Consider the following 25,687-nt stretch of genomic DNA (forward strand, 5'->3'; position numbering starts at 1 on the left):
GAGAAAAATTGGCCACCATTATTTTCTCTTTTTTCCTTTGATTTATAAATTGATTCCCACTCTCTGGGACTATCTTTGTTTTTCACTTCTTTATGAATCCTGTTAATATTTTAAATGATATAAACAAAGGATTTAACCAGGTTTTGTAACTTGCAGTTTTCCTGCATGTTTCAGCTAATAAAGATAGAAGGCTAAACATCATGTGTTAAGCAGTTAAGCAGAAGCCATGAGAAAGGACCCTAAAAAATTCAGCAGTTGTAATGGGCAGGAGGTCAGATTTGGGGGTGAAGAAGAGATGGTGGTACTCTTCCAAGATCCACCATAGAATAGGATCCACTTACATGAGATGCCACGCAAAGTAGTTTGAAAATATGACCATACATGGTCTCTGATCTTCTTGGGCTTGGCTTCGGCTTCACCTAAGGGAGGTTCGTATACTCCACTGGGCTTCTGTCTTTTTTTGCGGAGAGGGGGTGTGTAGTCAGACGCCCAGCGAGGCATACTCCACTGATATCCTGCTGGGCTCTGCTAGGGTCTTTCAATTTGGCTCTGTCTTGATTAGGGGGTGGGAAAAAATGGCGGTATTCTCCTAAGCCCACTCTCTTGAGGTGACGAAATGAGTTCCTGGCACTCACAATAGAGTGTGCAGATCTTCATATTATAATCCTTTATCTCCATCCCTAGCTGTTTTGATGACCAGTGAAATAGTTAATACTGTAACATCATGAGTACCCAAAGGAATTAACTGAGACCACCTTATCTAAAAATCCAACAAACTTGAATACTGTCAAAGCCCTAACACAGCAGTGTTTACTACCCCTAGAACTACTGACCAGCAGAACCACCCACAAGAACACTTTGTTCCAATTTCCCAGTCCCACAGCTACTCTCTCAAACCACACCCACCTGCAACCCAGCCAGTGGGGAAAAGGAAGCCTCTTACAATATTTTAAATGCCAACATTGTCATCAATTGGTATCAGAGTTAGTGCCTATTAAGATACAGAGGGCAGATTACATCCTTCTGAATTATTGGTAAAGGCTCTGAAAAAGCAGGCAGATATCGAATCAATTAGATTTGAGAACATGAATCAAGTGTATCTCAGCAACCATAACAGGTAGAGATTTACTTTTTTTTTTTAAATGACAGCTTAAATTCTGCAGAATAAAAAGGCAGCCCCAAACAGACTGGTATGCTGAACCAGCCTGTACCAGCTAAATCCCAGCCTGGACCATGGGTGACTAAATAACATCTACCCCTATGGGTCTCAAACTTTTGTACTGGTGACCCCTTTCACACAGCAAGCATCTGAGTGTGACCCCCCCTTATAAATTAAAAACACTTTTTTTATATTTAACTATTATAGATGCTGGAGGTGAAGCGGGGTTTGGGGGTGGAGGCTGACAGTTCATGACCCCCCACGTAATAACTTTGCAACCCCCTGAGGAGTCATGATCCCCAGTTTGAGAATCTCCGATCTACTCCTTGCTGAAGAAAGAAGGGAAGCTGGTGAACCTTGAGAGGTGCGAGCATTCTGCTGAAAAATATGCCCAAGAAGAAAAGGGGAGGGATAGAGATTGAAGATCAAATAATAATCAGAGATGGAATTTGTATTGTTAGTGTTCTGTTTCTTTCCCCCAGCCCTTTTATGCTTATATGCTCATATACTTGTTTCCAATATTGCAATCCCTAGCAAAAAGCAAAGAATTAACACAAATACAATTTCTGTTTAAACTAAAAGCCACTGTACAAGCCAAGCTTTTTGCCTGTCATACCATCATGACAGCCCACTAGAAGACAAAGGTGTGTGAGGGACAAAACTTGTTGAGATCTAGAGAGGTAAGGAAAGAGAGAAAGCAGATGAGCAACAGCAATACTCTCAACTGCATGTTTTCTGACCTCTCTTCATGAACATTTGCGTTCTTAATCACAATGATATTCCAATGCCACGGGAACCATTTTGTTGTGACAGACATCCCTGGCAGACTAGTTCATTATGGAGTAATGTAGTGAAGATTCCAGCTAGAGCTGAAAACCAGCCTTTCATTCTATAAAGCTGCCTGCAGTGACTCATAAGCGTGAGTATCAACCTCGGGGCAGACTGTTAAGACCCAGGAAACAAAAGCCCAAATTGGTTTTGAGATCTATATTTAGATTTCACCCACCAATTATCAAGTGTAAACTCCGTGGGCACTGTAACAGCCTAAACATGGAGTCACAGGCAGTACCCTTAGTTACTCTGTCTCACCACCCAGATGATAGATGGTCCCTTACACCAAGAATCACAGCAATATTCAGGTTACTCCCAATCCCAAAGGACAACTACCTTACCCTAGGTCAATTGCACCTTAGATCTGACACCAAAGACAGCACGTGTTGCCAGTCCTATAATAAACTATTTTATTAAATAGGAAAAGGAAATGAGAGTTATTTACAACGTTAAAGCAGGTAAACATATATGTACAAATGAATTACAATCTTAAGTTTCAAAAAGTAATAGAAGCTTCTTTAATAAGCAAGCTCTAGATGACCTTTAGGGCTAACCCAGGCTCCCACTTCTGCCTAGTAACCCTGCCCTGCAAAGTCCAAGTAGAGATACAAGTTCCGTCTTGTAGGTGTTTTTATTCTTCTCATCCTTTGTGCTCTGAACTGCAGGCTCAGCTAATGGGAGGAATCCACTTGGGTGATTGGAGGGGTGGGAGAGCAAAACAACAAATTTCTTTTGTCCTCTTTATTGTCCCACATTAATCCGTCTGGTGTCGATGGACCTTTCCTGTTGGACAGGACATAACACATGCTGTTGGGAGACTAGCACTGCACAGTAGCTAATGTCTCTCTCCTGTCTGATGATTTGCACTGTCACAGAAGCTCCCAATATAGCCACTCAAATATCTTACAATATGGGAAACAGATAATTGAGATTAATCATAGAATCATAGAACTGGAAGGGACCTCGAGAGGTCATCTAGTCCAGTCCCCTACACTCAAGGCAGGACTAAGTATTATGCCCATTCCTGACAGGTGTTTATCTAACCTGCTCTTAAAAATCTCCAATGATGGAGATTCCACAACCTCCCTAAACAATTTATTCCAATCCTAAACCTCCCTTGCTGCAATTTAAGCCCATTGCTTTTTGTCATATCCTCAGAGGTTATTTTTTGTTCCTCCTCCTTGTAACAACCTTTTACATCCTTGAAAACTGTTATCATGTCCCATCTCAGTCTTCTTTTTTCCAAACTAAACAAACCCAATTTTTTCAATCTTCCCTCATAGGTCATGTTTTCTAGACCTTTAATAATTTTTGTTGCTCTTCTCTGGATTCTCTCCAATTTGTCCACATCCTTCCTGAAATGTGCCCAGAACTCGACACAATACTTCAGTTGAGGACTAATCAGTGTGGAGTAGAGTGGAAGAATTACTTCTTGTGTCTTGCTTACAACACTGCTGCTAATACATCCCGAAAGAATGTTCGCTTTTTTTGCAGCAGTGTTACACTGTTGATTCATACTGAGCTTGTGGTCCATATGTGACCCCCCCGATCCCTTTCCGCAGTACTCCTTCCTAGGCAGTGATTTCCCATTTTGTATGTGTGCAACTGATTGTTCCTTCCTAAATGGAGTACTTTGCATTTGTCCTTATTAAATTTCATCCTATTTACTTCAGACCATTTCTCCAGTTTGTTCAGATCATTTTGAATTTTAATCCTATCCTTCAAAGCACTTGCAACCCCTCCCAGCTTGGTATCATCTGCAAACTTTATAAGTGTACTCTCCATGCCATTAGCTAAATCATTGATGAAGATATTGAACAGAACCAGACCCAGAACTGATCCCTGCGGGACTCCACTCGTTATGCCCTTCCAGCATGACTGTGAACCACTGATAAGTACTCTCTGGGAACAGTTTCCCTAGTTTGTTTATGAGAAGGTCATGTGAGACAGTATCAAAAGCTTTACTGAAGTCAAGATATACCACGTCTACTGCTTCCCCCCTATTCACAAGGCTTGTTACCCTGTCAAAGAAAGCTATCAGGTTGGTTTGACACGATTTGTTATGAAAAATCCATGCTGTTACTTATCACCTTATTATCTTCGAGATGTTTGCAAACTGATTGCTTAATTATTTGCTCCATTATCTTTCCGGGTACAGAAGTTAAGCTGACCGTTCTGTAATTCCCCTTGTTGTCTTTATTTCCCTTTTTATAGATTGAACTATATTTGCCCTTTTCCAGTCTTCTGGAATCTCTCCCATCTTCCATGACTTTTCAAAGATATTCGCTAATGGCTCAGATATCTCCTCAGTCAGCTCCTGGGCATAATGACAGGTTTCAGAGTAACAGCCGTGTTAGTCTGTCTTTGCAAAAAGAAAAGGAGTACTTGTGGCACCTTAGAGACTAACCAAGTTATTTGAGCATGAGCTTTCGTGAGCTACAGCTCACTCCATCGGATGCATACCGTGGAAACTGCAGTAGACATTATATACACACAGAGACCATGAAACAATACCCCCTCCCACCCCACTGTCCTGCTGGTAATAGCTTATCTAAAGTGATCATCAAGTTGGGCCATTTCCAGCACAAATCCAGGTTTTCTCACCCTCCAACCCCCCCCCCCCCCCGCACACAAACTCACTCTCCTGCTGGTAGTAGCCCATCCAAAGTGACCACTCTCTTCACAATGTGTATGATAATCAAGGTGGGCCATTTCCTGCACAAATCCAGGTTCTCTCACCCCCTCACCCCCCTCCAAAAACCACACACACAAACTCAATCTTCTGCTGGTAATAATTCATCCAAAGTGACCACACTCCCTACAATGTGCATGGTAATCAAGGTGGGTCATTTCCAGCACAGATCTAGGCTTTCTCACCCCCCCCCCCCGGGGAACACACACACACACACACACACATAAACTCACTCTCCTGCTGGCAATAGCTCATTCAAACTGACCACTCTCCAAGTTTAAATCCAAGTTTAACCAGAACGTCGGGGGGGGGGGGGGGTAGGAAAAAGCAAGGGGAAATAGGCTACCTTGCATAATGACTTAGCCACTCCCAGTCTCTATTTAAGCCTAAATTAATAGTATCCAATTTGCAAATGAATTCCAATTCAGCAGTTTCTCGCTGGAGTCTGGATTTGAAGTTTTTTTGTTGTAAGATAGTGACCTTCATGTTGGTGATTGCGTGACCAGAGAGATTGAAGTGTTCTCCGACTGGTTTATGAATGTTATAATTCTTGACATCTGATTTGTGTCCATTTATTCTTTTACGTAGAGACTGTCCAGTTTGACCAATGTAAATGGCAGAGGGGCATTGCTGGCACATGATGGCATATATCACATTGGTGGATGTGCAGGTGAACGAGCCTCTGATAGTGTGGCTGATGTTATTAGGCCCTGTGATGGTGTCCCCTGAATAGATATGTGGGCACAGTTGGTAACGGGCTTTGTTGCAAGGATAGGTTCCTGGGCTAGTGGTTCTGTTGTGTGGTATGTGGTTGTTGGTGAGTATTTGCTTCAGGTTGCGGGGCTGTCTGTAGGCAAGGACTGGCCTGTCTCCCAAGATTTGTGAGAGTGTTGGGTCATCCTTCAGGATAGGTTGTAGATCCTTAATAATGTGTTGGAGGGGTTTTAGTTGGGGGCTGAAGGTGACGGCTAGTGGCGTTCTGTTATTTTCTTTGTTAGGCCTATCCTGTAGTAGGTGACTTCTGGAAACTCTTCTGGCTCTATCAATCTGTTTCTTCACTTCCGCAGGTGGGTATTGTAGGTGTAAGAAAGCTTGATAGAGATCTTGTAGGTGTTTGTCTCTGTCTGAGGGGTTGGAGCAAATGCGGTTGTATCGCAGAGCTTGGCTGTAGACGATGGATCGTGTGGTGTGGTCAGGGTGAAAGCTGGAGGCATGTAGGTAGGAATAGCGGTCAGTAGGTTTCCGGTATAGGGTGGTGTTTATGTGACCATTGTTTATTAGCACTGTAGTGTCCAGGAAATGGATCTCTTGTGCGGACTGGACCAGGCTGTGGTTGATGGTGGAATGGAAACTGTTGAAATCATGGTGGAATTCCTCAAGGGCTTCTTTTCCATGGGTCCAGATGATGAAGATTTCATCAATATAGCACAAGTAGAGTAGGGACTTTAGGGGATGAGAGCTGAGGAAGCGTTGTTCTAAATCAGCAATAAAAACGTTGGCATACTGTGGGGCCATGCGGGTACCCATAGCAGTGCCGCTGATCTGAAGGTATACATTGTCCCCAAATGTAAAATAGTTATGGGTAAGGACAAAGTCACAAAGTTCAGCCACCAGGTTAGCTGTGACATTATAGGGGATAGTGTTCTTGACAGCTTGTAGTCCATCTTTGTGTGGAATGTTGGTGTAGAGGGCTTCTACATCCATAGTGGCCAGGATGGTGTTATCAGGAAGATCGCTGATGGATTGAAGTTTCCTCAGGAAGTCAGTGGTGTCTCAAAGGTAGCTGGGAGTGCTGGTAGTGTAGGGCCTGAGGAGGAAGTCTACACAGCCAGACAATCCTGCTGTCAGGGTGCCAATGCCTGAGATGATGGGGCGCCCAGGATTTCCAGGTTTATGGATCTTGGGTAGTAGATAGAATATCCCAGGTCGGGGTTCCAGGGGTGTGTCTGTGCGGATTTGATCTTGTGCTTTTTCAGGAAGTTTCTTGAGCAAATGCTGTAGTTGCTTTTGGTAACTCTCCGTGGGATGATAGGGTAATGGCTTGTAGAAAGTGGTGTTGGAGAGCTGCCGAGCAGCCTCTTGTTCATATTCCGACCTATTCATGATGACAACAGCACCTCCTTTGTCAGCCTTTTTGATTATGATGTCAGAGTTGTTTTTGAGGCTGTGGATGGCATTGTGTTCCGCACGGCTGAGGTTATCGGGCAAGTGATGCTGCTTTTCCACAATTTCAGCCCGTGCACGTCGGCGGAAGCACTCTATGTAGAAGTCCAGTCTGCTGTTTCGACCTTCAGGAGGAGTCCACCTAGAATCCTTCTTTTTGTAGTGTTGGTAGGGAGGCCTCTGTGGATTAGTATGTTGTTCAGAGGTATTTTGGAAATATTCCTTGAGTCAGAGACGTTGAAAATAGGATTCTAGGTCACCACAGAACTGTATCATGTTCGTGGGGGTGGAGGGGAAGAAGGAGAGGCCCCGAGATAGGACAGCTGCTTCTGCTGGGCTGAGAGTATAGTTGGATAGGTTAACAATATTGCTGGGTGGGTTGAGGGAACCATTGCTGTGGCCCCTTGTAGCATGTAGTAGTTTAGAAAGTTTAGTGTCCTTTTTCTTTTGTAGAGAAGCAAAGTGTGCATTGTAAGTCGCTTGTCTAGTTTTAGTAAAATCCAGCCACGAGGAAGTTTGTGTGGAAGGTTGGTTTTTTATGAGAGTATCCATTTTTGAGAGCTCATTCTTAATCTTTCCCTGTTTGCTGTAGAGGATGTTGATCAGGTGATTTCGCCGTTTCTTTGAGAGCGTGTGGCACAAGCTGTCAGCATAGTCTGTGTGGTATGTAGATTGTAATGGATTTTTTACCTTCAGTCCTTTTGGTACGATGTCCATCTGTTTGCATTTGGAAAGGAAGATGATATCTGTCTGTATCTGTACAAGTTTTTTCATGCAGTTGATGGATTTCCACTCCATACGGCTAAATGCAGTGCCTTGCATAATGACAGGTTTCAGAGTAACAGCCGTGTTAGTCTGTCTTTGCAAAAAGAAAAGGAGTACTTGTAGCACCTTAGAGACTAACCAATTTATTTGAGCATGAGCTTTCGTGAGCTACAGCTCACTTCATCGGATGCATATCGTGGAAACTGCAGTAGACATTATATACACACAGAGACCATGAAACAATACCCCCTCCCACCCCACTGTCCTGCTGTTAATAGCTTATCTAAAGTGATCATCAAGTTGATCACGGCTAACCTGGTGGCTGAACTTTGTGACTTTGTCCTTACCCATAACTATTTTACATTTGGGGACAATGTATACCTTCAGGTCAGCAGCACTGCTATGGGTACCCGCATGGCCCCACAGCATGCCAACATTTTTATGGCTGATTTAGAACAACGCTTCCGCAGCTCTCGTCCCCTAAAGCCCCTACTCTACTTGTGCTATATTGATGACATCTTCATCATCTGGACCCATGGAAAAGAAGCCCTTGAGGAATTCCACCATGATTTCAACAATTTCCATCCCACCATCAACCTCAGCCTGGTCCAGTCCGCACAAGAGATCCATTTCCTGGACACTACAGTGCTAATAAACAATGGTCACATAAACACCACCCTATACCGGAAACCTACTGACTGCTATTCCTACCTCCATGCCTCCAGCTTTCACCCTGACCACACCACACGATCCATCGTCTACAGCCAAGCTCTGCGATACAACCGCATTTGCTCCAAGCCCTCAGACAGAGACAAACACCTACAAGATCTCTATCAAGCTTTCTTACAACTACAATACCCACCTGCAGAAGTGAAGAAACAGATTGATAGAGCCAGAAGAGTTTCCAGAAGTCACCTACTACAGGATAGGCCTAACAAAGAAAATAACAGAACGCCACTAGCCGTCACCTTCAGCCCCCAACTAAAACCCCTCCAACGCATTATTAAGGATCTACAACCTATCCTGAAGGATAACCCAACACTCTCACAAATCTTGGGAGACAGGCCAGTCCTTGCCTACAGACAGCCCCGCAACCTGAAGCAAATACTCACCAACAACCACATACCACACAACAGAACCACTAGCCCAGGAACCTATCCTTGCAACAAAGCCCGTTGCCAACTGTGCCCACATATCTATTCAGGGGACACCATCACAGGGCCTAATAATATCAGCCACACTGTCAGAGGCTCGTTCACCTGCACATCCACCAATGTGATATATGCCATCATGTGCCAGCAATGCCCCTCTGCCATTTACATTGGTCAAACTGGACAGTCTCTACGTAAAAGAATAAATGGACACAAATCAGATGTCAAGAATTATAACATTCATAAACCAGTCGGAGAACACTTCAATCTCTCTGGTCACGCAATCACCAACATGAAGGTCACTATCTTACAACAAAAAAACTTCAAATCCAGACTCCAGCGAGAAACTGCTGAATTGGAATTCATTTGCAAATTGGATACTATTAATTTAGGCTTAAATAGAGACTGGGAGTGGCTAAGTCATTATGCAAGGTAGCCTATTTCCCCTTGCTTTTTCTTACCCCCCCCCCCCCCGACGTTCTGGTTAAACTTGGATTTAAACTTGGAGAGTGGTCAGTTTGGATGAGCTATTGCCAGCAGGAGAGTGAGTTTATGTGTGTGTGTGTGTTCCCCCGGGGGGTGGTGGTGGTGAGAAAGCCTAGATCTGTGCTGGAAATGACCCACCTTGATTACCATGCACATTGTAGGGAGAGTGGTCACTTTGGATGAGCTATTACCAGCAGGAGAGTGAGTTTGTGTGTGTGGTTTTTGGAGGGGGGTGAGAGAACCTGGATTTGTGCAGGAAATGGCCCACCTTGATTATCATACACATTGTGAAGAGAGTGGTCACTTTGGATGGGCTACTACCAGCAGGAGAGTGAGTTTGTGTGTGAGTGGGGGGGGGGGGTTGGAGGGTGAGAAAACCTGGATTTGTGCTGGAAATGGCCCAACTTGATGATCACTTTAGATAAGCTATTACCAGCAGGACAGTGGGGTGGGAGGGGGTATTGTTTCATGGTCTCTGTGTGTATATAATGTCTACTGCAGTTTCCACGGTATGCATCCGATGAAGTGAGCTGTAGCTCACGAAAGCTCATGCTCAAATAACTTGGTTAGTCTCTAAGGTGCCACAAGTACTCCTTTTCTTCAGTCAGCTCCGTGAGTATTCTAGGATGCATTTCATCAGGCCCTGGTGACTTGAAGACATCTAATTTGTCCAAGTAATTTTCAACTTGTTCTTTCCCTATTTTAGCCTCTTCTGATCCTACCTCATTTTTACTGGCATTCACTATTCACTATGGTCCAATCACCACCAACCTTCTTGGTAAAAAACAAAAGTCATTATGCACTTCTGCCATTTCCACATTTTCTATTATTATTCTCCCCCCCCACCCCCACTTATTAAGTAACGGACCTACCCTGTCCTTGGTCTTCCTCTTGCTGCTAATATATTTGTAGAATGTTTTCTTGTTACCCTTTATGTCTCTAGCTAGTTTTATCTCGTTTTGTGCCTTGGCCTTTCTAATTTTGTCCCTACATACTTGTATTATTTGTTTATATTCATCCTTTGTAATTTCACCTAGTTTCCACTCTTTGTAGGATTCTTTTTTTGATTTTTAGATCATTGAAGATCTCCTGGTTAAGCCAGGGTGGTCTCTTGCCATACTTCCCATCTTTCCTATGAAGTGGGATAGTTTGCTCTTGTGCCCTTAATGTCTCTTGCAGCTAGTCACATGCAGTCAATAAAGACTAAACACATTCTTACGAACACCTATTTTAGGCGTTACTAATACAAAGGGGAGCCGGACTGATGCCAGGCATTTTGTCAGTGTCAGTTGAGACCTGGGGACCTTGGCACGAGCTGGCAACTGGTGGGCCAGCACCACACATTCTAAGTTCCGTTTTCAGCCCCTCTGTCAAAAACAAAAGCCAAACCCCCATCAGCCAGTTAAGTCTCATGCTGGGTCTCCAGGCTTACCTGCTTTGGGCATTTGCCCCAATACTAGACATTGGCATATCAGAACGTGCAAACACCACATGTAGGCGAGCAAAGCCTGGAGTCGCAACCGTAGTGTGCAGCCCAGTTCGAAACCAGGGGAAATTCCCAGTGTAGCCAGTGCCTCAGGGAGCCTTTGGGGAGGGAGCAAGAAGAAACCCCGGGATGTGAAGGATGGCTGCGGGGAGAGGGGAAGCAGTGAGTGGGAGACACTGGCACAGGCTGAGAGTGTGTAACAGATGCTCCCCCCCCCCCCCCCACGAGGGGCCACCTCCCCCGCAATCACATCAGCAAGGCCCCTCACTAGGCACCAGCAGGTTCCCACCGCAGCCAGCGGCCCTTGGCCCCAACAGGAGCTAGAACGGGCCCTGCCCGGCTGCTGCACGTGCGGCGCCTGCCCGAGCCTTGCACACGCGCGCGCCACACCCCCAACGGGGGCCTCCCAGCAGCCTCCCCTCCTGCAACGGCCCCCGCGCGCTCTCTCCCCACCCCAACTGCCCCCGCTACGCGCTCCAGCCGCAGCCATCGGCCCGCCCCCCGCGCGCACGCGCACGCGCACACGCACACCGCCAGAAGGCCGCGGCACGTTCTCCGGGGACGCCTGCGGTCTCGCGCGGCGGAGGGCGGGGCAGAGACAGCTGCGGCGTTTCCGGTTGGGCAGCGGGAAGGGCCGGAGACCCAATAAAGCCGCCGCTGGGCGGCCGCGCGCGCCTCCCCTATTCTTCCCCCCCGCCCCCTCCCCATCGCCGCTCGCGGCGCCCTCAGCCCGGCCTGCGGAAGCGAGAGCCGCCGCCATTGGAGGGGCCGCGCCCAGCCCGGGGTCTGCCCGCGCGCGCGGAGCCCCCGCCTGACCGGAGCGGCGGGAACAACGACCTCGAGAGAGTCCCCCCCCCTTCCGCCGCTGCGGTGAGTCCGGCCGGGAAAGGGCTTGCGGCGGGGCGGGGCGGGGGGGAACCATCTCCGGGCAGGCGCGGGACCGAGGCCTCCGTCCCCCCACCGTGCCGGGGCCGTTCCTGCTGGAGACCCGCCCCCGGTAGCGCGCTCGGGGCCGGTCGGGGCCGGTCAGACTCGCGCTCAGGCCCCTCCCCCGCTCTGCGGGATCCCCTCCCCCCACACGCCCCCGGGCTGCTGCTCGCTAGGCCCCGAGCCGGGCGTGCGAGGAGGCTGCCCCCGTGCGGGGGTGTGAATCCCCCCCTCGGCCCACCCCCGCGCGGTTGGTCCTAGCCTTTAAATGCGTGAACCCTCCACACAGCCCGCCCCCAGGGTTATATTGAGGTTAACGGCAATAGAAAACGCGGAATCAAAATACTAAAAAAAAAAAAATGGTGAAAGCTATACTTGGTGTAAACAGCAGCCTTTGAAACCCGCGCCGTGCGGCGCCGAGACCTGAGCGTGCAGCCGATTTCCTTGCCCCAGTGACCAGAAAAACAAACAAAAAACAGCTGCCAGAAATAGAGACAGGTTAGCTGAATTGCAAACTTTCCTTCATTTTTAATAATCTAGGATCATGTTTTTTCAAGTAAAGGAGTTTCTCTACAGCGTGCAATTTTTAAGGGACTGTCCCTGTCACTTGTTGTTCGAATCAACTTGATGGGCTATATCATCCCATCAGTTCCTTAGGGATCGGTGCAAATTATGTCGGGGAGGCCAAATTTACTGATCCTCTGAGCTGAGCCGCATACAGTAATCTTCAGACGTTCGAGAGCTGCAAGAAATGCACAACCTGCCCTGCAGGGCAGAGCCTGCTGGGGCGCAGCGCTTCTGCCCCAACATCCCCTCCCAGAGCTAAAGCCCTTAGTTCCCCCCTCTGCAGAGTCCCTAAGTCCCTAATCCCACTACCCCGCTGCAGGGCAGGTGCCCTGAGCTCTCTTCTCTCCACACCCCACATCCCCCAATCTGGTAGGCGAAGGATTGAGAGTGGCCTGGGCTCTGAGAGACTCACTTTAACTGTAAAAAAGTCATGTGGCTCATGAGACACGGTTTGGCCACACCAGGATTATGTATTCAGGCATATGAGGAAGGCTGGAGCAAGTCTATTGAGTGGTGTTTTAGAAGTGGATCCTGAAATAGTTTGTGTGAGATATGTGCACACTTTTTGGGATGTCTATGAAGGTGGGCAGCAGTAGCATATAGTAGTTGGTGCAGGTGCCTGAGTAGCAGTTTCTTCGGGAGATCTTAAGTAAAGGAGTTAGAACAGTCAGTAAGGAAAGAAATTAAGATGCAATAAAGTAAGAGAGATAAGAGTTAAGGAGAATATGTTCGGATGTGATTATATATGGATTTTGCCAATTTAATTTTTCTTTCCAGTTTAACTATCTTTAAAGCTAAATTAATCTAATTTTTTGCTAAACTTAGATTCTAAGCCTTACATTACAAGGAAAATGTTGTTGTTTGTTATATTATAAATGTTTCTGAAAACTAATTGTCTGGCATGGGATGAATTTTCAGCCAATTCAGTATCCTCATGCAATGTACTTGAAAAAGAGCATCACAGGGACTGTTTTTTATTTAAATCATATTTTTATTTGTTAAATACATTTTTCTCATTAAAATAAATCTATTTAAAATTCAGTCTATGGTAACCCTAAGTTTACTATAATCTATTATAATAATTTAAATTTAAAAAAAATCACAGTACATGGGACATCAAACCGCGGCCGGTGGGAGCCACGATTGGCCGAACCTGCTGACACGGCAGGTAAACAAACCGGCCCGGTCCACTGCTGCTTGTTGGGGATGGTTTAATTATGCTGATGGGAAAGCTCTCTGCCGTCAGTGTGTAGAATGGCTGCATGCAGTGGTACAGTTGTGCCATTCTAATGTCTGTAATGTAGACATAGACTTAGGGCTAGTCTATGCTGGCAATGCTAAAGTGCTGCTGTGGCAGCACTTTAATGGGCCTTGTGTGGTCGCAGCGCTGGGAGCGAGCTCTCCCAGCGCTCTAAAAAAAACCACCTCTACGAGAGGCATAGCTACCAGCGCTGGTGCCCTGTCTATACTAGCGCTTAACAGTGCTGAAACTTGCAGCGCTCAGGGGTGTGTTTTTTCACTCCCCTGAGCGAGAAAGTTGCAGCGCTGTAAATTGCCAGTGTAGACAAGCCCTTGGTCGACATTGCACTTGTTAAACATGTAGCATGATGTGGTGGTTACAATAAAAAATTGAGCACAAATTTGACGCAGTCTGATCCCACTCTGTAACAGACTCACCTTATTTTTATCCTTTCATCTGGGAGATAATGAAAGCCAAAGAGTAGTCTCAAACCACAGAAATTCCTATAAATATAAAATGTATTGAAGTACAAAATAATTCAACCTCCCAAGAAGGGTTAGTAATATGCCATGTGTCAAGAAATTCTGAAAATGATTGGACATGAAGGGAGGAAGAGAGAGGGCTCAGGAGGAAGAGAGAGGGCTCTTATATAAGAGCTTCCATATAAAAAGATGTTGAAGAGATTTGGGATGGTTTAGTATAGAGAGGGATATAAAGGTATGTATAATAAGTGGTATGGAAAAGGTAAATGGACCCATCTTATCCACCCTTTCTCGCAATAAAAGGATATGGTGTTCAATAAAATTAAAAAGCAACATATTTAAAACAGCTCAAAGGAAGTAGTTTGCACATAAAGTACATTTAGTCTGTGGAACTTGTTGCCACAAGATATACTGAAACCAGCAGTTTAGCAGGGTTCATAAAAGGATTGAACATTTAGTATGGGTAGTAGGCGATCCAGAGTTATAGTAAGGATTAAAATAAATAATAAAATCTCAAAGATTTTTTTTAACCCACGTTTCCAGTTCAGATTCTGTGGTTTCAAAATGTGTGTATATCAAAGCCATGTCTTCCAGAAAAAAAAAAGCTTTCATCTTTTAGGTAAATGAATTATTTTTTGATACAGAAGTGTACAATTGGGCAACCATTTTTCTGTACATATGTGAAGGATTTTTTTTCTCAGCCCTAGAGCAGTGACTCAACCTTACTTCCAGACTAGGTCTTCTAGACATGACCTCAGTACAAATAAATAATATTAATAATATTAACATTATTATTAATAATTTACTACCACACACATATTCCTCTCCCAGTACAAGGGCACCGATGAAAATAGGTGAAAATAGTTGATGGGATATGGTTAGATTGGGTCTTCTATTTACAGCAATAATTTATCTGGACATCTTGTTATCACACTATCACTTTTCATCGTTGGAGACACTATCAGGTGAAATCTAGTCAGTTTTTTTTTAATGAGTTACATAAGAACGGCCATGCTGGGTCAGACCAAAGATCCATCTAGCCCAGTATTCTGTTGTCTGACAGTGGCCAGTGCCAGGTGCCCCAGAGGGGATGAATTGGTTACGTAATCATAGAGTGATCCATCCCCTGTTGCCCACTCTGCTGCATCTGTCTTAATCTCTGTGATTTTGTTTTGGTTTTACAGTCAGTTTTTTATTTTATAAATATATTTATTCCCCTCCACTGTGTGAAAGACCCATACGTGCTGGAGAAACCACCTATACAGAGGGCTGTGAAATGCACAAAAACTGAAAAAGAAATTTTTTTCTCTGCTTTTTCAATGTCGGTAATCTTAAATGTTACAACAGCAGGTAAACTTCAGACAACAGCATGTTTTTTTAATTGACAGTCATTCTGTGTGTCACAAATGTGGTTTTTCATGAAAAATAATTACTGTATGGAAATGAGGGTTTAGTGAATAGAGCAGTTGACTGAGAGTCAGGACCTCATGGTTCTGTTCCAGCTTTATGAAATGCTTATGTGGACTTGTCTCAGATGGTTAATTTCTCCTTCTAGTTTATTAATCTGTAAAATGAAGATAAGTCGTAGAGTGGTTTTGCAAAGATTAACTTTTTGAAAGTGGTTCTACTTTTCAGATGAAATGTAGTATAAGTATTCTCATATCAAGCAAAGAAATGTTTGTCAGATGAACATGGTGCCATGAGCTAAATATTTGTTACATAGGTCCCGTGCATGTGGTTTATTTGCAAAGTCCGTCCACTGATAAATATATACCAACCAGACCCACCTGGTAAACAGAAATAGAATTTAAATTACTTGCACAAACTCCACTATGTGCTGTGACTTGCAGGCCAAGGGGAAATCTGTATTTGTATGTTTTCATGCAGGAGGTTATAGCCATGCAAAAGTTATTTTTCCCCGCAGAGCAAAATAATTTATTAAATTGATATATCAATTTGCTATGTAAGAGAAGTAGGTGGATTTTGTGTAAAAGAAAGATTCAGCTGCTGATGACACTTTTCGTAACTATCTTGAGGGTTTGTAAATGTCTGGATTGGCTTGATCTTGCTGGGATTAATTTTTATTCTAGAAATGGAGAAGTGCATCAAGCTGATTCAAAATGAACAAAAAATAAAGTAGTAAATTTTGTATTATATGAGCTAAATATGCAATGTTTTACCTCTATTGCAGGAATACAGAAGCTTGCTGTTTTCGACTTGTAGTGCTGTGCAAGCTGCAACAGACCATAGAAAAATGGACATGTTCCAGATACTGCGTAAAACATCAGAACATTTAGAATGTGATCACTGCAGTTTCAGAGGGACAGATTATGAAAACATACAAATTCATATGGGTACCATCCACCCAGAATATTGTGATGAAATGGATGCTGCTGGTTTAGGTAAACTTATATTTTATCAGAAAAGTGCAAAACTGTTCCACTGTCACAAATGTTTCTTTACCAGCAAGATGTATTGCAACGTTTATTATCACATTACATCACAACATGCAGTACCTGAAAAGTGGAATGAAGACCAGAAAGATCAGGTAGAAGCTGAGACTGAATCCGTGAAAACATCACTCATTCGGGAGCCACAGAAACCTGCCCTTTCCCCTGAACCACAGAAACCTGACCCAGTTATTTCCCCCAAACTTCAGAAATCGGCAGTGTCCCCTGAGCCTGAGAAGCCTTCCCCAGCTGTGTCCCCTGAGCCTGAGAAGCCTTCCCCAGCAGTGTCCCCTGAGCTCCAGAAGCCTGCCGCGGCAGTGTCTCCTGATTCCCTCAGGCATTCCCCAGCCATGTCCCCTGAGCCCCAGAAGCCTGCCCCGGCAGTGTCCCCTGAGCCCCAGAAGCCTGCCCCAGCGGTGTCCCCTGAGCCCCGAAGGCGTTCACCAGTGGTGTCTCCAGAGCCCCAGAAGCCTGCCCCGGCGGTGTCCCCCGAGCCCCGCAGGCGTTCCCCGGCGGTGTCCCCCGAGCCCCGCAGGCGTTCCCCGGCGGTATCTCCCGAGCCCCGCAGGCATATGACTCAGATGCGGAGGCCTGCTCCTGCTTTGTCTCCTGAACCCCGCAGACCTGCTTCTGCAATTTCCCCAGAATCATGGAGGCCTGCTCCCTCCGTTTCTCCTGAGCCCTGGAGGCCTGCTGCTGCTATTTCTCATGAGCTACAGAAATCTCCCACTGCTGTCTCTCCCTGGCCCCAAAAATCTGCCCCGGTGGTGTCCCCCGAGCCGCGGAGGCCTGCCCCGGTGGTGTCCCCCGAGCCGCGGAGGCCTGCCCCGGTGGTGTCCCCCGAGCCGCGGAGGCCTGCCCCGGTGGTGTCCCCCGAGCCGCGGAGGCCTGCTCCTGACCCTTGGAAACCTGCATCCTTCTCTGAGCCCCAGAAATCTACTCTTGTTTCGTCTGAGCCATGGAAACCCATCTCCTCTGTGTACCCTGAAGGCTGGAAACCTGTTCTTTCTCCTGATACTTGGATGTCTGCTCCCCCTCTTTCACCTGAACTCCGAAAACCTAGTCACACTGTTTCCTCTGAAGTTTGGAAATCTTCTCTGTTTTCTGATCTTCGTAAACCTGCTCCCTCAATGTCTCCTGAGTCTTGGAAACTTACTTCCGAGTCCCGGAAGTCAACCTTCTTCTCTGAGACTCAGAAGTCTGCCCCCACCATTTCCCCTGAGGGACAGAAACGTGCCTTCTTCCCTGAATCCCGGAAAAGAGCCCTCTTCTCTGAGCCTCGAAAATCTGCTCCTGCTGGTTCATCTGAGGTCCAGAAACGTGCTTTCTTCCCTGAGCCTCAGATGTCTGCTACTACTGTTTCCCCTGAAGTCCAGAAACATGCCCTTTTTACTGAATCCCAGAAACCTGCTCCTTTCTCTCCTGAAGTCCAGAAACATGCCTTCTTCCCAGAGCCCCAGAAACTTGCGGCTGTTTCCCCTGAAGTCCAGGAACATACTGGCTTCCCAGAGCCTCAGAAAGCTTCTCCTGCTGCCTCCCCTGAGATCCAGAAACATGTCCCCTTCACTGAGTCCCAGAAACCTGCTCCTGCTGTTTCTCCCGAGGTGCAGAAACTTGCCCTGTTCACTGAGTCCCAGAAACCTGCTTCTGCTGTTTCCCCTGAGACACAAAAACAAGCCGCCTTTACTGAGCCTCAGAAATGTGGTGTTTCCTCTGATGTCCAGAAGCATGCTCCGTTTTCTGAGATCCAGAAATCTGCTCCTGCTGTTTCCGCTGAGGTCCAGAAACATGCTCTTTCTACTGATCCCCACAAACCTGCTCCTTCTGTTTCCTCTGAGGTCCAGAAAAATGTTCTTTTTCCTGAGCCTCTCAAACCTGCTTCAGCTGTTTCCGCTGAGCCCCAGATGCCTATTGAGTCCGATGAGAGTGATTTCCTAGCTCAGAGTTTAGAAGACCAAAAAACACTGGATGATCTATTGTCTCAGGAAGAGCAGTCAATCTTAGTGAAGGAGCCTTCAGAAGATATGTTGTATTCATGCCCCAAAAAGAAGCCTAAGAAGGAAAACCAGGAGACCTCTGATAATGAACTAAATAACAGTGAATGTGGAAAAACAGAGATGGATTCTGTCGAGGTAAAGGAACAAGAATCAAATAGTGATCAAGAACAGTTTGATACGGAATCATCTGATTACAACAAAGAGAGCAAAATAGATGCAACTACTCCCATTCAGCCACAGTGCATACTGCAATTTACAGAAGAGAAAGAGGCTTTCATCTCAGAAGAAGAGATCGCAAAATACATGAAGCGTGGAAAGGGAAAGTATTATTGCAAAATTTGTTGCTGTCGTGCAATGAAAAAAGGTGCTGTTTTGCATCATTTAGTTAACAAGCACAATGTTCAAAGCCCCTACAAATGTAAAATATGTGGAAAGGCTTTTCTTTTGGAGTCCCTTCTTAAAAACCATGTTGCTGCTCATGGTCAAAGTTTGCTTAAATGTCCACGCTGTAATTTTGAATCAAATTTTCCCAGAGGCTTTAAGAAACATTTAACCCATTGCCAAAGCCGTCATAGTGAAGATACAAATAAAAAGCAATTGGACAGCCTTGAACCTCTTGAACAAATGTGATTGTTTTTGTTTCCTTATACTCAATGAGTTTAATTTACTAAAATGTGTAAGTATTGCTGTATGTTAGCTAAGTAAGTAGTTTAGCTGATCTGACAAGTCAAAAGATGCGTGGTTTATTGTACTGTGTTTAACTTGTCTTATAGCTTGTATTACTGAAAGGATGTATTATTCAAAAGTTGTTCTAAATACATGTTCATGTCCCTGTATTATTATTCAGTAGATTCATACTTTATTCGTCAGAGATGCTATATTTCTGAAACCAAAACAGGGGTGAAAACTAGTTTTGTAAAGATTGTTGTAAAACATGCAGGCCATAAAGTGGAGGTGTGGCAAACAACCCATATCATATTACTGTGAAGATTGAACTTAGTTTTTCACATCTCTCAAATGTCTTATTTTTTAAAATGTGAAGCAAAGCCTCAAAATTAGTAGCCCAGTGAAACTGAATGTGATTAATCAGGCATGAAAAAATGATGTTGGTTTTCTGGAATAATTATGCCCTGAGCTTGTGATTGAGTGTATAGCATTTGTTGGAAATTCACTGCTCTCACCTCTTTGAATGATTTATCTCAGACTTTTAAAATGTCAAGGTACTTATTTTGTGACATTGTATTTTGACCATGTTTTAAGCATGTGCTAATATACATTAAATTGATGGAGTGATATCAGATTTTGTGTGTGTGTGTGTATATATATATATATATATATACACACACACATACACATACAGCAACCAGAATTTTCTCTTGTTGACTCCAATGTTTTGTATGCCAGAGAAAACTGAATTTCTTGTATCTGGTAAAATGTTATGCTTCAATCTTTTAATAAAAAGCTAACGTGAACATGACATTGTTTTTGTCTATTCTTTCAAAGAAAAGCCTGTGATAGTCTGCTATGTTGTAGTCTCAAATACTTTTGAATAGCAGCATTCAGTGCAGAATAAATCTGAAGTTTTTCTGTAGGTATTATAGCTTTCTGTTAATGGAAGTAAAATTAGTTTAAACTCCCATGTCTGTACTTTAGAAAGGAGCATTAAATATAAGAGGAGGAAAATACCTGTAATATACCATTGTAGGGAAGGCATACACTATTTAGTGTTTTGTCCCATTTCCAATCCTTTTGTTTTAATTATTTTTGGATGTTACTTACCTGACTATTGCTATTTTCCATCAGATACAGTAAGTTATCCTTCTCTGCTTTGGCCACATACTAATGCATTTACACTGGAATAAATATTAGTAACAGACTGTGTATTTTCATTTCAGTTTAATGGTAGGAAATCAACCTGTTACTTCCAATGAAAGCAATAAACTCTAGGCTGTACTGTAGACAATAGTCCTGCATTGTAAAGAGGGCAAGTACCTAATCTACCAGGCCATTTGTTTCTAGTTTTCCCATAATCCCATGCGGATTTTAAGGTCACTTTTGTGGGCTCATAACACAAGCATTTGGGGTCACCAAATGAAATTAATAAGGAGCAGGTTTAAAACAAACAAAAGGAAGTCTTTTTTCACACAGCACAGTGTCAACCTCTGGAATTCCTTACCAGAGGATGTTGTGAAGGCCAAGACTATAACAGAGTTCAAAAAAGAACTAGATACATTCATGAAGGATAGGTCCATCAATTGCTGTTAGCCGGGATGGGCAGGGGTGGTGTCTCTAACCCAGGGGTTCTCACAACAATTTTTTTCATGGCCTCAGAGTGCAGCCACCAACTCTTGCTGGTGGCCACCCTGACAGTTTTTCCTAAAATAATTAACTTTAGGAAAAACAAATATTCACATATACATGTCCAAATCATTGTAATTTATTTATGTAGAGATTTTTTTGCAGACTCAGTAATAAATATATTCTTTACTGAGCCTAAACAGAATAGAAACACAAATAAGTTGGTTTGCACATTCTTGTCTTTTTGTTGTTTCTTTTGCTTTTTGGTTGCTTTTTTAAAAAAGACTTGCTAGCTAGTAAGTCTATTGCTGCAAAAGATAATATTTGTATGTTTGTTAATATCACTTTTCACAGCAGACTTACTGGCTAGCTGGGAGGCTGTGAAAAGTGATATTAACAAACATACAAATATCAATTTTCACAGCTGACTTAACCCTGGCAAGCCAGGTGACAAATTAAGTCCTGGATGGGGAAGTGGGTGGGGGCCAGAGGCAATGCCGGGGAGGGGAGTGTGAGTCGAGGGCTGGCACCCACTGCTGTGCAGCTGGGGTCCAGGGCCGGAGCCCCAAGGCCCGTGGCTGGTGCCTGCCGCCCACCACCCAGGGCTGAAGCCCAAAACCTGAGCTTCACTGCCCCTGGGAAGGTGGGGAACTCATGGTCTGCTTCCCCTCTGGTGGTTGTGACTCCAGAGGGCAGGCAGGGCCCAACACCTGCTGGTGGTCCTGGGGACAGTCCACCACCGCCCCCCCATCACTGCCCAGGAGGCTGTGGCCAGGCCACAGGAAAAGCCCTTGGTGGCTGCATTTGAGAAACACTGCTCTAGCTTCTGTTTGCCAGGAGCTGGGAATGGGCAACGGGCTGGATCACTTGATGATTACCTGTTCTGTTTGTTCCCTATGGGGCACCTGGCATTGACAACTGTCAGAAGACAGGATAATGGGCTTGATGAACCTTTGGTCTGACCCTGTATGGCTGTTCTTATGCTATACAAGTATTCTTTATTAGCACAGATGATGTTCTTTTGTAGTATAACTTGACTTTATTCAGAAAATGAGTGCTATAGTAATGTTTTTATTTAACTTTGAAAGATCATAGACAAAATGCTTATAAAACTGGGTTCATATTAACAAATATCAAGTTAAAGAGCTGATATCAGCCATGTAGCCAATTAGTTCATTTTATTATCCATCTATTGTTGTGCTGTACAATATGATTAACTCATATGCTATGTTACATGTAATTGTTGTATGCTAAATAGATTTAAGATGTAGGATCATAGAAGTATAAGATTGGAACGTATTTAGGAGTGATAAGTATGTATTAGGTATCTAAGTAAAGGAGGGCTGAAACACACGGCCTACAGGCTGAGGCCAGTAAGATTTCAACTTAGCCATACTAGGCCATATGCTTAGGAATGCTTCACATTAGTAAGTGACTGAAGAATCATAGAATCATAGAATATCAGGGTTGGAAGGGACCTCAAAGCAGGACCAATCCCCAATTAAATCATCCCAGCCAGGGCTTTGTCAAGCCTGACCTTAAAAACTTCTAAGGAAGGAGATTCCACCACCTCCCTAGGTAACGCATTCCAGTGTTTCACAGCCTCCTAGTGAAAAAGTTTTTCCTAATATCCAACCTAAATCTCCCCCACTGCAACTTGAGACCATTACTCTTTGTTCTGTCATCTGCTACCACTGAGAACAGTCTAGATCCCTCCTCTTTGGAACCCCCTTTCAGGTAGTTGAAAGCAGCTATCAGATCCCCCCTCATTCTTCTCTTCCGTAGACTAATCATCCCCAGTTCCCTCAGCCTCTCCTCATAACTCATGTGTTCCAGTCCCCTAATCATTTTTGTTGCCCTCCGCTGGACTCTTTCCAATAACCCTGTGCCAGTAAAGATCACAAGAGTACTGTAAATATGTGCCAATAGACGTGGTAATGTGGAAAATTGAGCTCAATGTATTGCTCAAGATCATGACACCTTATTGTAACATGTTTTAAAACATCTCTCCTGACTGCAAAGGTACATGTTGTGTGTAAATGCTAATAAGAATAAGAGGAACTACAAACCTATGAAAAATGGGGCACCCAATATTCATGGGGTGTGGAAGTACAGATGGTGGGGGGAAGGATTGACACCTTTATGCATGTGCATAAGAGTGTTAGGTGTAGTCAGAATTACAATATAAAAGAGGGTTCTCTGTTTGGGTAAAAGTGGGAATACCAACAGGAACTATCCCTCTACTGATGATTAATTGGTGAGAGGTCCATTGGACCCTAGAATATCTTTGAGGATGTGAGTATGACTACAGTTATAATTATTGCATAGGTTTTTGGTAGGATTTCTGTATGCATGGGTAAAATTGTAACTTATTGCTTTAATAAAACTTGTAGTACAGATAAGACTTTGTACTTGTGAGTGAATCAGTAGTTATTATCCTTGGACTTCATGTGTTCCTAGAGCCTCCAAATTTGAGAAAAGCAGTAGAGGCAATTTCACTCTGTTGAGCTTGAAAACTATAGCTGAACTCATGGTGGTGTAATATAACATCACTAAATTAACTTTAAATAAAATTAATGGCTACAGCCACCTCTGAAATGGGGCAGCTGGCCAATGACATCACTATAGGAGGAGAATTCCTTGCTGCACATCCTTACAGCCTTAAGCATTGGTCTCCAAACCAATTATAATAGTACAAGTGAGAGCCACACACCCATTTGCACCAAATCTCCAGTCCTTCCTCCCTAGTCTGTCCTCTTTCTACAGTTCCTAGTGCATGATTACTTCCAATTGCTGGTACTGGACACCATCCATGATGGATACTCCATCTATTTCCAAACAGTCCACCTCACCATCCTCCCCTTTTTCCTTACCTCATGGATCAATCTCATAAAAAAATCTTGTTGGAAGAAGTGGATTCTCTCTTGAAAAAGGGAGCTGTAGAGGAAGCTCCACAAGAATACAGAGGGAAAGGATTTTACTCCCACAATTTCCTGATTTCCCAAGAGCAGTGATGGTCTGAGACCCATAGTAGACATCAGAAACCTCAACAGGTACAGAAGAACACACATTTCTGGATGCTGTCTCTGAGAGACATTATCCCTTCCTTATCTCAAGGAGATTGGTATGTGGCTTTTGACTTACAAGGACACCTATTTTGATGTGGCAATAAAACACATCACGTATCTGAGGTTCTGTGTGAAGACAAGATACTAGTAGTTAGAGTTTCCTTTTGGCTTGAGTATAACCCCATTACTCTTCAAATGCCTTGTGATGGGGTGTGACTCACCACTCTGGCACCTCCTGCTGGTTGTCTTGGGAATTAGTTCTGCATGGTAGTGTGCCCTCTTTGGGTGCTGCCTCGCCGCCATCACTTCTGCTCCAGGATCCACGTCTCTCCAAGGACTGTGGCATCTGCTTCAGTGACACAGCCCTTTGGCTGTACCACACAGTGTGCTCCCCCTTTCCGGGGGACCTGCAGTCTGCTGTTCAGCCACTTCCTTTAGTAGCTACTGCAATGAGTTGTCTGGCCACATCCTTGTGGCCCCAGCATCCTCTTTGCCCTTGTCTTGGGGCCTCAGTGTGCAAACCTCAGCAGCCAGCCAGGAGCTGTCTCTCGCTCCACTGGTCCTGCTAGCAGCACTGCTCTGTCCAGGGTGCTGGCAGTTCTCTCAGTCCTCCAGGGACACAGTCCTTCCTCCGTGGGCTCCAGCAGAGAACTGCCTTCCTCTGCCCTGCTGCTCCCTTTTTATATAGTTCGGCTTGGCCCCGATTGGCTGCTCCCTTCAGCTCTTCTCTGTCTGCCTGCCTCCTGTACAACCTCCCTAGGGCTGCTTTTAATCCCTTTTCTGCCAGTAAGGGGCAGCTGCCCCATCACATGTCTCGAGGTAGCTCCTGGCCACCTCAGGTGCCAAGGAATATTTGTCTGCCCATACCTGGACAGATGGTTCCTAAGGGCCAACTTTCAACAGGATCTCTCCTCAGCAATCCAGTACATGTGCATTTTCCGGTCAATTGGGACTGTAATCAAGTGAGAGAAATCCATGCTTCAACTTACACAAAGGATCACCTTCCTCAGAGAAGACCTAGACTTTGCTTAGGCCAGAGCCTTTCTCTCAGAAGAGAAATGTTTCAAAATTCATGACTCCCTGATAGGTTTCAGAGTAGCAGCCGTGTTAGTCTGTATCCGCAAAAAAAACAGGAGTACTTGTGGCATCTTAGAGACTAATAAATTTGTTAGAGCATAAGCTTTTGTGGGCTATAGCCCACTTCATTGGATGCATTGAATGGAACATATAGTAAGAAGATATATATATACACACATACAGAGAAGGTGGAATTTGCCATACAAACTGTAAGAGGCTAATTAATTAAGATGAGCTATTATCAGCAGGAGAAAAAACTTTTGTAGTGATAATCAAGATGGCCCATTTAGACAGTTGACAAGAAGGTGCGAGGATACTTAACATGTGGAAATAGATTCAATATGTGTAATGACCCAGCCACTCCCAGTCTCTATTCAAACCCAAGTTAATGGTATCTAGTTTGCATATTAATTCAAGCTCAGCAGTTTCTCAACGAGCTTCAGTGTGGAACAACACCACATCATGATTGGACCCCATATCTTCACACAGTTTTTCAAACAGATATGCATGAAGAGGTTGAACCTTAATGTAGTTCACAGTAGATGAGACCTGCTGCAAAATTTCACCGACCTCTAGACTTAGAGCTTTAGCTGCCAGTTCTTTGTGAATCATGCAGAGAGTCATAGAATCATAGAATATCAGCGTTGGAAGGGACCTCAGGATGTCATCTAGTCCAACCCCCTGCTCAAAGCAGGACCAATCCCCAATTAAATCATCCCAGCCAGGGCTTTGTCAAGCCTGACCTTAAAAACTTCTAAGGAAGGAGATTCTACCACCTCCCTAGGTAACGCATTCCAGTGTTTCACCACCCTCCTAGTGAAAAAGTTTTCCTAATATCCAACCTAAAC

At 44.5% G+C, this 25,687-nt stretch overlaps 2 protein-coding genes across 5 annotated transcripts; one reads left to right on the forward strand and one right to left on the reverse strand.

Moving 5' to 3' along the window:
• Window positions 1-2,378: 2,378 nt before the first annotated feature.
• Window positions 2,379-11,345, reverse strand: LOC142072629 (uncharacterized). Of its 3 annotated transcripts, XM_075130105.1 has the most exons (3): window positions 11,263-11,345; window positions 10,680-10,875; window positions 5,024-7,704 (listed from the first exon to the last, which is right to left on the reverse strand). In XM_075130105.1, the coding sequence occupies exon 3, from the start codon at window positions 6,384-6,386 to the stop codon at window positions 5,025-5,027; it is 1,362 nt and encodes a 453-aa protein (XP_074986206.1). In that variant the 5' UTR covers window positions 6,387-7,704; window positions 10,680-10,875; window positions 11,263-11,345; the 3' UTR covers window position 5,024. The 3 variants fall into 3 exon arrangements, 2 of the variants coding, with proteins under 2 accessions (XP_074986206.1, XP_074986202.1); XR_012669137.1 differs by lacking the exons at window positions 5,024-7,704; window positions 11,263-11,345 and adding an exon at window positions 2,379-2,773 and having other exon boundaries at window positions 10,680-10,944; XM_075130101.1 differs by lacking the exon at window positions 11,263-11,345 and having other exon boundaries at window positions 5,024-7,562; window positions 10,680-10,944.
• A 62-nt stretch (window positions 11,346-11,407) lies between these two features.
• On the forward strand, window positions 11,408-19,873 carry CHAMP1 (chromosome alignment maintaining phosphoprotein 1). Of its 2 annotated transcripts, none has more exons than XM_048856329.2 (2): window positions 11,408-11,603; window positions 16,141-19,873. In XM_048856329.2, exon 2 carries the CDS (start codon window positions 16,204-16,206, stop codon window positions 19,024-19,026), a length of 2,823 nt encoding a protein of 940 aa, XP_048712286.1. In that variant the 5' UTR covers window positions 11,408-11,603; window positions 16,141-16,203; the 3' UTR covers window positions 19,027-19,873. The 2 variants fall into 2 exon arrangements, with proteins under 2 accessions (XP_048712286.1, XP_048712295.1); XM_048856338.2 differs by lacking the exon at window positions 11,408-11,603 and adding an exon at window positions 11,949-12,158.
• Window positions 19,874-25,687: the final 5,814 nt, after the last annotated feature.

Source organism: Caretta caretta, chromosome 1 (genome assembly GCF_965140235.1).
Source record: "Caretta caretta isolate rCarCar2 chromosome 1, rCarCar1.hap1, whole genome shotgun sequence".
Lineage (NCBI taxonomy): Eukaryota > Metazoa > Chordata > Testudines > Cheloniidae > Caretta > Caretta caretta.